General features: G+C 38.4%; 1 protein-coding gene across 4 annotated transcripts in view; it reads left to right on the forward strand.

Moving 5' to 3' along the window:
• Positions 1–16167, forward strand: part of ampd2b (adenosine monophosphate deaminase 2b) — a 134138-nt gene that overhangs the window by 99886 nt on the left and 18085 nt on the right. For all 4 annotated transcript variants that reach the window (XM_039748576.1, XM_039748572.1, XM_039748573.1 and 1 more), the window contains exons 4-11: positions 3120–3188; positions 9082–9190; positions 9792–9978; positions 10549–10690; positions 12520–12609; positions 12701–12830; positions 14133–14327; positions 15837–15968. In XM_039748576.1, the coding sequence (XP_039604510.1) occupies positions 3120–3188; positions 9082–9190; positions 9792–9978; positions 10549–10690; positions 12520–12609; positions 12701–12830; positions 14133–14327; positions 15837–15968 (1054 nt within the window). The remainder of the gene's footprint in view (positions 1–3119; positions 3189–9081; positions 9191–9791; positions 9979–10548; positions 10691–12519; positions 12610–12700; positions 12831–14132; positions 14328–15836; positions 15969–16167) is intronic.

A 16167-nucleotide genomic window follows, 5' to 3' on the forward strand; every position in this document is an offset into this window, starting at 1 on the left:
GGTGAAGAGATGCATAAAAATATGAAGGTGGAGGAGATGAGGCTCAGGGTTAGTCTGAAGACGGTTGGAGTAGTTGTCATAAAATATGAAAACTATGGGTCTCACCCCAAATGAGGCCCAGGATCAGATGAACAAATTTCTAATTCTATTGCAGTTGTCAGATTTTTTTTTTATTTTAAAAACAAAAAAAAGTACACTATTTTTCTTTTTAGAGATTGAAGGAAAACACTCTTGTTTTTTTCCTGTGAGTCCGTAAATACAGTGCATCCAGAAAGTATTCACAGCGCATCACTTTTTCCACATTTTGTTATGTTACAGCCTTATTCCAAAATGGATTAAATTCATTTTTTCCTCAGAATTCTACACACAACATCCCATAATGACAACGTGAAAAAAGTTTACTTGAGGTTTTTGCAAATTTATTAAAAATAAAAAAACAGAGAAAGCACATGTACATAAGTATTCACAGCCTTTGCCATGAAGCTTAAAATTGAGCTCAGGTGCATCCTGTTTCCCCTGATCATCCTTGAGATGTTTCTGCAGCTTAATTGGAGTCCACCTGTGGTAAATTCAGTTGATTGGACATGATTTGGAAAGGCACACACCCATCTATATAAGGTCCCACAGTTGACAGTTCATGTCAGAGCACAAACCAAGCATGAAGTCAAAGGAATTGTCTGGAGACCTCTGAGACAGGATTGTCTCGAGGCACAAATCTGGGGAAGGTTACAGAAAAATCTCTGCTGCTTTGAAGGTCCCAATGAGCACAGTGGCCTCCATCATCCGTAAGTGGAAGAAGTTCGAAACCACCAGGACTCCTTCTTAGAGCTGGCCGGCCATCTAAACTGAGCGATCGGGGGAGAAGGGCCTTAGGCAGGGAGGTGACCAAGAACCCGATGGTCACTCTGTCAGAGCTCCAGAGGTCCTCTGTGGAGAGGGGAGAACCTTCCAGATGGACAACCATCTCTGCAGCAATCCACCAATCAGGCCTGTATGGTAGAGTGGCCAGACAGAACCCACTCCTTAGTAAAAGGCACATGGCAGCCTGCCTGGAGTTTGCCAAAAGGCACCTGAAGGACTCTCAGACCATGAGAAACAAAATTCTCTGGTCTGATGAGACAAAGATTGAACTCTTTGGTGTGAATGCCAGGCGTCACGTTTGGAGGAAACCAGGCACCGCTAATCACCAGGCCAATACCATCCTTACAGTGAAGCATGGTGGTGGCAGCATCATGCTGTGGGGATGTTTTTCAGTGGCAGGAACTGGGAGACTAGTCAGGATAATGGGAAAGATGACTGCAGCAATGCACAGAGACATCCTGGATGAAAACCTGCTCGTTCATCTTTCAGCAGGACAACGACCCTAAGAACATAGCCAAGATATCAAAAGAGTGGCTTCAGGACAACTCTGTGAATGTCCTTGAGTGGCCCAGCCAGAGCCCAGACTTGAATCTGATTGAACATCTCTGGAGAGATCTTAAAATGGCTGTGCACCGACGCTTCCCATCCAACCTGATGGAGCTTGAGAGGTGCTGCAAAGAGAAATGGGCGAAACTGGCCAAGGATAGGTGTGCCAAGCTTGTGGCATCATATTCAAAAAGACTTGAGGCTGTAATTGCTGCCAAAGGTGCATCGACTAAGTATTGAGCAAAGGCTGTGAATACTTGTACATGTGATTTCTCACTTTTTTATTTTTAATAAATTTGCAAAAACCTCAAGTAAATTTTTTTCTCGTTGTCATTATGGGGTGTTGTGTGTAGAATTCTGAGGAAAAAAATGAATTTAATCAATTTTGGAATAAGGCTATAACACAACAAAATGTGGAAAAAGTGATGCGCTGTGAATACTTTCTGTAAGCTTGTATATACAACATGTGAAGGACTAGTGTAATTTTTGTGTTGGTTTCTGCCTGAACACTGTCGGAATAGGTTTGTGTAAATTTGAATCAGAGGGTTTAGAATTTTTTTTTTAAAGGCTGGAAGTGTATCTCCATCGGACATGAGCAGAACATGACATAATCCAGTAGAGAAAAGGGCACACATAAAGGAATACTGCCCTTCAAATTCTACTTTGCAAAGATTCAAATGAGTCCTGTTGTTCGCGCTGGTGGAAAATTGTGCAGCATTGCACCCAAATGCATATACAACATATTGCCAAGGAACAGGTGTGTAGTGTAGCCTTCTAAAATCTTTGAATGCATCAGCTATTAATTTAGGGTGAGCTTGAGTGCCTGAAACCCCAAAAAATCCCACCTGGACATGTGCTGGAAAATTCTCATGGATAGAAAAAAAATATTTTATATCTTCTTACAAACTGCGAAAAAGAAGGTATTCCCCACACTAGGAGGTTTTTCTAGGCTTTTAGAAATTCATTTAAATTTGGGTTCTTGCTGTAACAACAAACTGAAAAACTCCAGCAGGGTGAATACTTGTGTATGCTTATACATATATGATGATGTCATGATGCTAAGCTAGGATTATCCACTTCCTCCATTTTCCACTTCAATAAGTCGTGAATCGCGAGACAGCTGGTTGGGATTTGTTCAAGCACGGAAATGATTTATGATGGTTTTGAATTACTTGGCGGTTTTCTGTTGCTAGCCAATACATTGCTAATGGCACTGGTGGATTTTTTGTTTCTAAATTGGTTTTCACACTGCATTGTGTGTAGTGACCAGTATTTCCAGACTGGCTATTACTCATAACTGAATAGTTGCAGTTAGAATTTCAGTGGGTCAAATATTGATTAACTTAATTGCTGGTAATTTGTATGTGACCATCAGTGGGATTCACAATTTGAGGACCTACAACTGTTGTATTTATTTTCTTAAATATTTTAACAGAACAATTTAGGGGAAGGAAGTGTTGCCTAAAATCTAACCCTGACTTGTGCCTGTTTTTTCTGAAGAGACAATGGGGTATTTTTGCTTTGCTTCTTTGTGAGTTGTAATTCACATGATTTAATATTTCTACTCTTATTTTTTTCTCCTTCCATGTTCCCTGTTTTTTGGGTCCTTTGTTATGATGGTTTTGTAACTTCTCTTCTTTTGTTTCTGCCTTCTGTCTTTATCTCTTCTTTCTGATGCTTTGCCTCGCTTCCTGTTGCCTTATCCGCCTCAGGTATGAGCCCGAGATTTTGGTCAGAGCCAAGCAGGACTTCATGAAAATTGACAGCGCCACTGACCTTGAGTGAGTTTGTTTTTCTCTTTGTAGTTACATCTGGTGTTGTTTTCTGCTGCAGCTCCTGGAAAATTTTGGTTTTGTTAATATGGTGCCATTGTTAAAGTTGTTAACTGAAATCATTTTTTAATACAAAAGGATTGTATCAGTATTACTTTCCAGAAATACCAGTGGGCACAGCGGGTAGGTATCTGCAAGTAAAGATATTCACATAAATGATGTATTTAATGGCTAGACTGACAAATTGGAAAAATTATTAAAATCGAAATATTAACAAACTATCTGTAGATGTGCATGTCATTTTTAAACTCCCACCTTTTCAAGTAGACCCAAAGATTAATTAAGCATTTCTTGACTCGCCCTGTATTCTAAAAAATTTTCTTGAAAATCTGCATTTCTTGGGTTTCTGTGTATACTGTCTAAACAAAAAAATAGCAATGTCTTTTTTTCTATTAACAACATTTGTAAGATATTGGCATATTATTAACACATAAAAGAATAGGTTTTGCTGAATTTACTTCTTGCTAACATTTTTTTACAAAATGTTTTGATTTAAAGCTGCTACTTAATAATGATCTCACAGGTAGAAATTAAGGGACTTCATCTGCTTCTGGAGAGGATGCTTTGTCATTTATATGTCTAATCATTGTTTAACTTTTGTTTTAGAGAAAAAATTGTGAGGTCTGAGAAGTCTGATCTTACAGTTAGGAGTTCAATCTGACACAAGATACTTAAACTAAGAAGTTAATCACGTAAGCTGGTATACTCCCACCTGCTCTGATAATAAAATACCAAGAAATAACAAAAGTTAACCTAGACTTAAATTTTCTATTCAACAGAACATTTAAAACTAGGAATAAAATGTCTCAAAGAAAATGGAAACCATTCACTGTACTGTACATTACACAGCAACAGCATATTTTATTTGGCATAGTTCTAGTATTTACTGCTTCACTTTTCAAGACGCAGTTCTTAGCCGAAATTATTGGCACCCCTGGAATATTCCCAGAAAATGCACCATTTCTCCCAGAAAATTGTTGCAATTACAAATGTTTTTGTATACACATGTTTATTTCATTTATATGCATTGGAACAACACAAAAAAACAGAAAAAAAGCCAAATCTGACATCATTTCACACAAAACTCAAAAACCGGGCTGGACAAAATTATTGGCACCCTAAACTTAATATTTGGTTGCACGCCCTTTGGAAAAAATAACTGATATCAAGCACTTCCTATAACCATCAACAAGCTTGTTACACCTCTCAACTAGAATTTCCGACCACTCTTCTTTTGCAAACTGCTCAAGGTTAGGGTTAGGGCGCCTTCTCCGAACAGCAACTTTGAGATCTCTCCATGATTGTTCAATCGGATTTAGATCCGGACTCATTGCTGGCCACTTCAGAGCTCTCCAGCACTTTGTCTTCAACCATTTCTCGGTGCTTTTAGAGGTATGCTTGGGGTCATTGTCCTGCTGGAACACCCATGACCTCTGACGCAGACCCAGCTTTCTGACACTGGGCTGTACATTGCGCCCCAATATCTTTTGGTAGTCTTCAGAATTCATGATGTCTTGCACACAGTCAAGGCATCCAGTGCCAGAGGCAGCAAAACATCCCCAAAACATCTTAGAACCTCCATGTTTGACTGTAGCTACTGTGTTCTTTTCTTCGTAGGCCTTATTCCGTTTTCTGTAAACAGTAGAATGATGAGCTTTACCAAAAAGCTCTACCTTGTTCTCATCTGTCCACAAGACGTTCGCCCAGAAGGATTTTGGCTTCCTCAAGTACATTTTGGCAAACTCCAGTCTGGCTTCTTTATGTTTCTGCGTCAGCAGTGGGGTCCTCCTGGCTCTCCTGCCATAGCGTTTCATTTCGTTCAGATGTCGCGAGATAGTTTGAGCTGACACTGTTACACCCTGAGTCTGCAGAACAGCTTGAATATGTTTTGAAGTTGATTGGGGCTGTTTATCCACCATTCGGACTATCCTTCCTTGCAGTCTTTTATCAATTTTTCTCTTCCGTCCACGTCCAGGGAGATTAGCTACAGTGCCATGTGTTGTGAACTTCTTGATTATGTTGTGCACAGTGGACAAAGGAACATGAAGATCTCTGGAGATGGACTTGTAGCCTTGAGATTGTTGATATTTTTCCACATTTTTGTTCTCAAGTCCTCCGACAATTCTCTGCTCTTCTTTCTGTTCTCCATGCTTAGTGTGGCACACTCAGACACACAACAGAAAGGTTGAGTCAACTTTTCTCCATTTTAACTGGCTTCAGCTATGATTGCTATATTGCCAGCATCTGTTTCTTGCCACATGTGAGTTCAGACGAGCATCATATGCTTGAAATAAAATGATTTACCCACAATTTTGAAAAGGTGCCAAATAATTTTGTCCAGCCCATTTTTGGAGTTCTGTGTGACATGATGTCAGATTTGCCTTTATTTCTCTGTTTTTTTGTGTTGTTCCAATGCACATAAAGGAAATACAGTAATCCCTCGTTTATCCCAGGAGATAGGTTCCAAGGCCGGCCGCAATAACTGAATTTCCGTGAAGTAGGGACACCATATTTATTTAATTTTTTAACGTGTATTTGGACTTTTTAAACCCTCCCTGTACTGTTTACAACCCACCCTTTACTCTATTAATAACAGGGACAACTGTTAAGCAATATGAAATTGGTAGATAATTTTACAGTTACTGTATAGCGAAGTACACGTACCTATATATGACATGATGATGGTGATGAATATGCTGTGCAGTAAAAATGATGACAGTGAAGGTGATGATGACTTTTACTGAGCAGCCGATGGCTGTATTTTACGTCTCTTCGTCTCTTCAGACGGCAGTGCCATTTCCTGGGGCACCTCTTCCACGGTGTATCTGTAGTAGTATTTGGAACTGGCTCTTTTTTGCGAGGCTGCAAAAACATTGTGATCAGCAGTTGCTGCCGCTCCTCCTTTTTCGGTCGAAGAGCAGCTTGTAGGCGGTCATGACGTCGTCGAACTTGTTGCAAAATTGGACCAATCGAACCATATCGTCGTCCCATTCCTGTGACCGCTCTTGCAGATCCTTAGCCAGTCTGCAGCCACAGCCGCGAATGTTCTCCCTTCCTTCAACATATCCAGAAGTTTCACCTTCTCAGCGATCGTCATCATTCTTCGTTGGCGTTTAGGCTCAGCACCAGCCTTGGAAGAAGGAGCACGTTTGGGAGCCATTGCAGGGGGTGAAAATTGAACCGAAGTTCAACACAAAGAAACCACAAAAAAATCACACACGGTACAGTGTAAAGTAAAACGCTCGGCGAGAAAGCTTAAATCGAAATGGCCACGACAGAGAGACAAGGGGAGGGATCTGGGCTTCAGTCAAAGCACCAATCATGGGCCCGATTTGAAAGCGGGAAGCTGTGATTTGTCGTCTCCCTTCCATGTACCAATCACAGCCTGTGTTACAACGCAGTTAGTCACCGAACTTTTCGTGCATTGGTGCATTTTCTGGGAAAATTTCAGGGGTGCCGATTAATTTTGGCCATGACTATACCTTCTTAACAGAGCCATTTGGTGGATAATTAATACATTTTTTTAAGAATAGCTTTAGTATTCTGTTTTAATTTTTATTTGGTTATTCACTCAAATATGCATATTTTACTATATATATATGACATGAAAATTAAATCAGTACATTTCCGGTAAAATCTAATAAGTGCACAATAGTGTACAGTATATATCGAAAAAAAGCATTTGAAATCACCTCCTGATACTTCAGATTAAATTGTATATGCAGTTGTATTTGACACTCAAGATAATAGGTGGTGAGTACAAAGTAACCGTATGCAATAATAAGGGCAACAATAAGAATTCTTACAGAATCATAAAAATCAGTTAATGTGTAAGTGCTCCATACACCTTGCTATTTTTGTTTTACCTTTCATTAGTTTATATTTTAACCACATCTCTTTTTGCCGAACCAGGGACCAATCAAAGTTGGTTCTGTTTGTTAGTTGGCTTATACTGTTTATTTTCCTCTATCAGCGTTTCTTAAACAGTTAAGGCTGAAATAAGATTTGTAAAGAGTTACTATAAAATAGCCATGGCCATTTTCCTGTCAGTCTTAGGGCAGCTGTGACCTTTTAAAGCATTAAATGACAGCTGAGATCACTGTGTACCCTCTGTACCTCAGATACCTTGTTGCTTTCATCTACATCCCTTCCTGGATTAGATTTGAATGCTATACTGTGGTCATTTCATTAGAAACACTAATTCACCCCAGTGACACCACATGAAAAGGTGAACTCTAAAATTGGATTATCTGTGTGTATATGCATATATATCAAAATCCATAGTCATTTTAGTTATTCCAGGCATTTTGCAATGATCCGGGCTAACTGGGAAGGAAAATATTTTCAGACAGCCCTGGCACACTGAAATTAAACCATATGGTACAAAATAATGTTCAAATAAGCAGTAAAACAAGAGCCTGGCAGCCTTTCTGGCCTGCCTAAATGTCTGCTTGAATCCCTGTCTAAATGTTCACTAGAGTACCACAGGCAAGCTCTTCCTTTCTTATCCCCTGATTCTCTCACTCTCCTAAACCATGTCCACTTGTGTCACACTGACCATCATCCTAGGACAGGGGTCCTCAATCCCAGTCCTGGAGAGCCGCAGTGGCTGCAGGTTTTTGTTCTGACCTGGTTGCTTAATTAGAAAGCAATTCTTGCCAATAAAGCACTAACAAGCTATGAAATTAAATTAACTCTGCTATGTCAGGTCATTCTCATATCCTAGATTTTCTTTCCCTTTCTATCATGCAAATGATTTGAAGGCTAAAATAGACGAGTAATTCTCAGTCCTTCACTTTTTTTTCTTCATTTTTCTTCCAAGTATTTAATTAAACCCAATGGTGCAGATAAATACACACAGGTGTAAATGTAAATAAGCTAAATGGAGAAATGCTGCTCTCTCTTGTCATTTGCATGTTATTGATAATAAGGAGCAATTAAAATAGCTGTTTAAGACAAAATTAAGCAATAAGGGCTCAAAATCACTAAAGTGAAGCAGAAGTGTTACTTTAGCAATAAGTGCTTTTTATTAAGCAACTGGGTTGGAGTGATTGAGAACCCCTGTCCTAGGATCATTTCTGGGGTCAGGAACTGCCCTTCCTTTACCCTTGGAGAATATAGGGAAAAATGTAATTAATTGACTACTGGTGTGTCTGCACATCTGAATCTTCAGTTACCCTTATATGCCTGTATCTCCATAACAACTATCCAGTTGTCTGTTCTATTAAAGTGACAGCCTGGTTTCACATGGTTCCTTCAGTAGTCACCACTTCTGGCACTTCTTTCTTGAAACCACTTTCCCTTTAGTCAAAGTTTCAGGCATTGCTGCTTACTACTTTTTTCACCTAGGCCGATATCCATTTAATGCTTGTGTCCCATAGCAGGCGCGACCTAATCCAGCTCTGTACCATTTGAGTGGTGCTGTCATCCCTGAAAAGAGAAAAAAAAAATAAAAAATATATATATATATACAGTATATATGTAAGCAATTTAACACAATTCCTCTTATAGAATAATGTACAATAAACCGTTTAAGTGTCTTCACTTGAAGCAAAAAATGAGGTGTGCCAACTTAGTCTAACTTAAACTTCAACTTCCAATAAGTACTATAGGGAAAATATTTAGGTTTTGTGCTTTAAGCCATATGTAGCAGATGGAAGCAGCAAATCACACGCAAGTGTGAACACTAGAGCCACTTCTGAGCTAAACGGCACAGATGCCGTGAATGGATGATGAAGTTTTGTCTTACATCTATTAACCATGTTTTTGCATTATTATTCGAGAAATTGCATCCAGAGTTCAAAAAAAAAAAATCTAATTTCTAATAAGATACATTTTACAGGTACATGAAAGAACAGAGTGATGTTGCAGTGGATCATGCCGTTGAAAAGGAACCCATCCTTGAGCGAGAATTCCAGCGTGTCACCATATGTGGGGAAGAAAAATGTGGGGTAGGTAAATGTGTGTTTGAGGCACATTTCCGGATTAACAAAGTAAGTCTACTGCCACCTCTTTATTATTCAGCTAGTATTTGCTTTTTTCATTTATTATGATTTATTCTAAAATGGTTCTTAAGTTGTTAGTTTAATTTAGTTGGCGGCAACATAGTTACACAGTGGTTAGTACCACTGCCTTGCAGCCCTTGGAGACTGAGTTTGAAATACTGGTCCAGTCTCTGACTGTGAGGGGTTTGCACATTCTCCTTGTGTCTGCATGTTTTTTTAACCAGGTACTCTGATTTTCTTCAAATATCCCAAAGATGTGCAATTTAGTCTGTTTGGTGACTTTAACTGGCCCCAGTTTTTTTTTTTTTTGTGAGTGTGGGTATGTTGGTGAATGCTCACCACAATAAACTGGTACACTGTCCAAGTTTGGCATGCCTGGTGCCACTTGGCTGAACTCTGCTAGTCTAAAACTCTAAATGGCATTAAATGAATTTGAAATTGATTGATGGGTGGATACAATATCACACTGAAATGTGCTGCTCCAATAACCCTGCCCCTCATTCTTTTCCTTCCCCTGATTTTTTTTTTCTTCTATTTTTACCTTCAGGTTCCATTTACTGATTTGCTAGATGCAGCAAAATGCATTGTGAAAGCATTGTTTATCCGAGAAAAGTATATGGCTTTATCTATGCAAGGATTTTGCAAAACCACAGCACGTTTCATTCGGGAGCTAGGTGACAAACCACCAGAATTGCAAGTGTATGATGAGATTCCCGAGACCCCAGTGTCTGCAGGTAACACAGCAGCATTGAGGTCAATTGTTGAAATGCCCTTTCAGCATCTAGGGCTGAGGCAATGCGTTGAATACACCTTTAAACTGAGCTAAAAGTTGTTCTTGCCTTCTCACATTGGAAAAAGTCTTATGAGCCTATTTAAGTCCAGGGGCAAAATGAAAATAAGAAATGGAAATATAAAATGCATAATGTTGTGGATTGGCGATTCTAAATTGGCCCTCGTGTGTGCTTGGTGTGTGGGTGTGTTTGTGTGTGTCCTGCGGTGGGTTGGCACCCTGCCCAGGATTGGTTCCTGCCTTGTGCCCTGTGTTGGCTGGGATTGGCTCCAGCAGACCCCCGTGACCCTGTATTCGGATTCAGCGGGTTAGAAAATGGATGGATGGATGGATAATGTTGTGGCTTAGTGGTGTTTGTTCATGGTGACACAACAGGTTGCTGTTACATGATACAGAGCCAAAGTTAATACAATTGTTTTAATCTGTAGTATTACTTTTTATGCCTTAATTACATTACCCTAGAAATAAAGGAGGTTTCACTAATATGTTCATTTGTATTTACATCCTGTCACAGATGCTCCAGTTCACCCTCCTGTATCAAAGACACACCCATATGAGAGCCTGGATCCTAGCAGCATGCCTCCTGATATGGGGTTTGGATGCAAGATGGTAGATGGTGTAATCCATGTCTATAAAAAATCAAATGAAATGCAAAAGTAAGTACCATAATATCAATGATTTGTATCAAATAGAATATAAATATAATTGATAGTTATAAATGCCCAATAAATAATATGCCTCTTACAGGCCGTTATAACTTTGTGAATCAAATCTGAAATAAAAAGCATCACTTTAGAATTCAAAGAATGATACTAAACATGATATCCTTACAGATTAGCTTACCGACTTTCTGATTATAAATTCATAAGACAATCCATTTTTAACAACCCCGCAACATTCAAAATATTTCTATAAAAAATCAAGAAAATGATAGTTAATAAATGGGTTGCAACACATTTGCCATTCCAACTGAGACAACAGTGCTTACTTCTGGTCAGGTGCAATTGAGGAGAATAAGAAGATGCTTGGATACTCACTGTCCAGCATAGTCCAAGTTGATGGTAATGCTGTAGGTAGTTACAGAGATGACTGCCAGTATTCCTTCTAGTATTCTGCCTTTGTCTTTTATCGATATGGATAATTGGATGTGTAGCAAAGGGAATCTGCATTTCTGCTTGAGAAATGTGATTGGGTTGTATGCTTTTTTTAAATTTCTTTTTAAATTGTGGGAGAGAAACACTTGACCCCACCTTTACATATAAGACATAACTTCCATGTAGAGCACAACTTTAAAACAAATCTTAGTGTTGTCTGTTCATTTTTTCTTTTTTTTGTTTTAATTGTGTTAATACTTCTCTCTGTCTCTCTCTCATTACCATTCCCTGGGTACATAAGTACATATTTTTCTTTATTTCCAAAGTGACACCAATAATATATGTAGCTTAACTGGAATCTTCAAATTTGTCTAGAAGAAACAGAAAATTGAAAACAGGATTAGAGAAAGGATACATCATATGGAGATAGTTAGTTAGACAAGCTTTGGACAAATAGGACACTTATATGTACAATGTTTCCCTCAAATGGCGCACAACTTTGTATAAAGATTGACCATGGCACTTTGCTATCTATTTTCCTGGTGCATCTCTACCATCCTTTAGACCAGGGCTAGCCAACTCTGATCCTGGAGAGCCGCAGTGGCTGCAGGTTTTTGTTCTAACCCACTTGCTTCATTAGAAGCCAATCCTCACCAATAACATCTTATATGATTCCGTGGCTTGCTAGTGTGTTTTAACTATTTACCTTGTCAGTTCATTCTTAAATCATAGCTTTTTTTCCTTTCTAATGATACATGTATCAAGTAATTTGATGACTAAAACAGATGAGTAATTTTCAATTCTTCACTTTCTCTTATGTTTCCTTCGGAGTACTTAATTCAACCAAATTGTGAATGATGAATACACACGGGTGGAAATGGAGACAAGCTAGATGTAGAACTGCTGGTTCCACTGTCATTTGCATCTTATTGCTAATAAGAAACAGCTGTTTAAGACTAAAATAAGCAATTAAGTGTTAGAGAAAAAAACGGAAACCACTGTGGCCCACCAGGGCCAATATTGCTCAGTCCTGATTTAAAGGATCTGAGTCTTAAATAGCAAATTAATTAATTAGTAGCAAAAACTAGTCCCTAATTAAGAAAATAGTTAGAATGAAAACATGTAGCCACTGTGTCTCTCCAGGATGTGAGTTGGCCACCCCTGCTTTAGACCAAGAGTTACTCCTGTCTATTTGATAAACTAATCATTTCCTCATGAAATGCATACCAAGCACCTCTAAATATCAAGTCACTGCCTGCTCTGCAACTTATAATGCTTTTACTATAAATTGCTTGCTCCTAACAAAAGTGTCTTTTCAAAGCTGGCTCTAACGTTCTAGTTATCTTTTTTTGCATTTGTATTTATTTCCTTATTTTTTACTTTATTTTTAGGGGTACAGAACTGGATTTGCCTTACACAAATCTCCAGGAGTACATTGCTGACATGAATGTCCTAATGGCGCTGATCATCAATGGACCAGTGTAACTGCAGTGGCTGTTACTATTTACAGTCTAATTCTTTGTTTTCTATATTTTATATTTAACCTTGTCTACTTTTTATTTTTTTTTATAGGAAGTCATTTTGTTACCGGCGGTTACAGTACCTGAGCTCCAAGTTTCAGATGCACATCCTCCTAAATGAGATGAAAGAGCTGGCTGCGCAGAAGAAGGTGCCTCATCGGGATTTTTACAATATTCGAAAGGTCAGTCGCTAAATGCCTTTGTGCTTCATTTTAGTAAGTGCTTAAAGACATTTTAGAGTTAAAGAATTGGAAAAAGACAAAATCTAGTCAGGAGGATGAAAAATAATTAGGAAATACCCACATTTATGAATCCATGGACCTTAAAGGACTTCAGTAGGATCATTAGAGTATGAATAAGATGGACATGAAAATTATGATAAAGTTTAAGTTAGCGGCTGAACGCATGCTAAGGATATGCTGTCGGATCATTTGCTGTCTTTTTGCTGTTTGCGAGCTGCCTGTTCCGCTTGTCGCATGTCGTTGTTTTAAGAGCTGGGAGCACATGATGCTTGTCTGCCAAAAGCAATCCAACAACTGCTAGGTAAGATGTCTGTGGACTTGTTTTTAAATGATGGCTCACTGCCTTGTCTTGTGTGACATCGTAAAAACAATAATTGCCCTTTATTTCCGGTCCCGGGAGTCCTTAAATCTCTTTCTTGCAGGACGTATAATGCTGCTCGTGTAGTGGGGGCGGTGGGAGGTGGATGGGTGGGGTTAGCTGCTGTCACGCTGCCCTTTGATCATGTTAAAGCCTTTACAGACGCTGTCCTTTTTGCCACTTTGTGTCTCTGCTGCTTCTGTTGTGATCGCTTCTCCGTGATCATAAATATGCACATGACCGAATTGTGTTTTCTTTGAAATTAAACTTGTTGTTGCTTTAACTGTTGCGGTACCACAGATTCTCATAGCGTATGGTCCATTATTGTGTAAATCTACGTTTTGTGCATTGAATGATGCAAATGCGAAAAGACTTTGCCTTTTATTTCTGCCCTTGCTTTGTCCTGCTATTCTTTCATTTACCTGATGATTTATTTCCTTTTGTTTGTGCTAATGCGATCTTTTAGTCGTCGATGTTTCATTTATAACGTATTGTCCTTTATACGCTTTATATGCATGAGACCCCTGTATCTGTGTGTGCTGCGTGCCTTTACGCTACTGATTTTTTTTTTGCTGTCCGTGCTCTGATATTGCTTGTAAGTAGGGCGTGTCTTGCAAGAATATCATGTTCTATATCCCTACGAGACGCTCCATGGCCATTCTCTTTTGTCTGGCGGGTCTTTTATTTGTCTTCCGTGATCTTAGTCTCCTAGTCATTCCCTCCCACAGGATTTTTTTTATAATAGAGAGATAAAAAATAACAGCAAAGCAAAACTAATTTAGCTGGCTTGACATGTAGAAAAAAAATATAATTTCAGTAATGTGATTTCAGAGTATTTGAAATAATTGCACTGAATATTGCTGCTTCATTTGACTCTTCTAAAGGTGGACACGCACATCCATGCTTCTTCCTGCATGAATCAGAAGCATTTGCTTCGTTTTATCAAGCGTGCAATGAAGAAGTACCCAGGTGAGATTGTCCACATTGAAAATGGCAAGGGACAGACACTAATGGAGGTGTTTGAAAGCATGAACCTTACTGCCTTTGACCTAAGTGTGGACACCTTGGACATGCATGCTGTAAGTATATATGTTCTGTTGTGCCAACCACTTTTCCACATTTGAATTTTGTCTCTCTCGGTTCAGAATAGCAATGGAACACAACATGGAATTTCACAACATGGAATGTATTTTTTCTTTTTAAACTTATGTGGACATAATGAAAATTTTTTTTTCATTTAAATAGTATCTATAGTTAAAGCTTATATAATAAAATTTATACCACATTTACATTTAGTAGTCCGTTGTTATTCATTTAAATAAATATAAATGCATTAAGTACACCCCTACATCTATCACTACCGCAGATACCTAAAATTAAAATAAGACATTTAGCATTATTTGTTCTTTGTTGTAAAAGTGTGTGTTATCACCATGCCAAGTTCAAAAGAGATCTGTGGGGCCTTTAGGAAAAAAGGGTTATAGATGTCTGTGTGTCTGGGAAGGGGTTTGAAAAGATCTCTAAACAATTGGAAATCAGCCATTCCACACTCTGCCAGATCACCTGCAAGTGGAGAAGATTTCAAAGATTTCAGATTGTCCAAGCATGTTCAGCCCAAGAGTAGAATGCAAGATGCTGAAAAAGCCTCAAGCAACCCCAACATTTCATCACAGGACCTACAGGTAGTTGGCACTGTTGATGTCAAAGTGCACATGTCTACCATTAGGAAGAGGCTCACATATTGGATATACATTGGGGGTGTGCCAGGAGGAAACCCTTGCTGTCTAGAAAGAACATCAGGGCAAGAATAAGCTTTGCCCATGAACACCTAGGCAAGTACCAGAACCTCTGGAACAATGTGCTCTGGACAGGTAAAGCAAAAATGTTTTTTTTTTTTTTCGTGAAAAGAGTGGACCAAGCAGCATGACAATGACTCTAAACATACCAATAAAACCACGGAGGAATTGTAGAAAAGAAAGAAATGGAGGTTTTCTGGAGTGGCATTATTTAAAGCCCGGCTCTGAATCCCTCTGAGATGTTTTGGGGGTATTTGAAAGGAGTTGTGCATACAAAACACAACTCAAGCATCACACAGCTCAAAGAATTTTGCATGGAGGAGTGGAAAAATTTTCTCCCAGTCAGTTTCAGAGGCTGGTAGACCGATATAGGAAACACTTACCTGAGGTTGTTCTGTCAAACCGGGCAATACCATCTATTATAGCCAAGGGTGCATTTACTTTTTCCAAAGATGTATGGCATATATATTCATTTTTAATTGAATAAATCAAGTAATAGTCAAATTTTCATTTTTTTTCTTCCTTCAATTACATCACCTTTATGTATAGATACTGTTGAAATGAAGGTAAAATCTTATGTCTACATTTATTAAAGAAAAAACATTTCATGGGATGGACTTGCTTTTTCACATGACTGAAGCCCATCAGCTGTACAAAATTATTTGTATTTATGACAGAAAATGTAACAAGGATGAGGCTAATTATGAAAGGTACTGTATAAAAATGTATTTACTCACATTTTTTTGGATATGCTTTTACTTAAAATGTTCTTTTTTTTTTTTCTTTCATTAGGACCGCAACACATTCCATCGATTTGACAAGTTCAATGCCAAGTACAACCCTATAGGAGAATCTATTCTGAGAGAGATCTTCATTAAGACTGACAATTATATTGAAGGAAAATATTTTGGGCATATCATTAAGGTGGTTTTACTAATATTACAATATGTATTAATATTATAGTATTACAATATGTATTAATATTACTAAATAATAATATACAATACATGAATGCAAATTGTTTATAGTTTTTATAGAGACAGCATAATTATTCCATACCACTGTGGTACTTAAATAACTGTCTTTTCTCATGCTGGGCAGCTGTGCTTTAACTCTGAGAGAG

This window comes from Polypterus senegalus, chromosome 3 (genome assembly GCF_016835505.1).
Source record: "Polypterus senegalus isolate Bchr_013 chromosome 3, ASM1683550v1, whole genome shotgun sequence".
Classification (NCBI taxonomy): Eukaryota; Metazoa; Chordata; class Cladistia; order Polypteriformes; family Polypteridae; genus Polypterus; species Polypterus senegalus.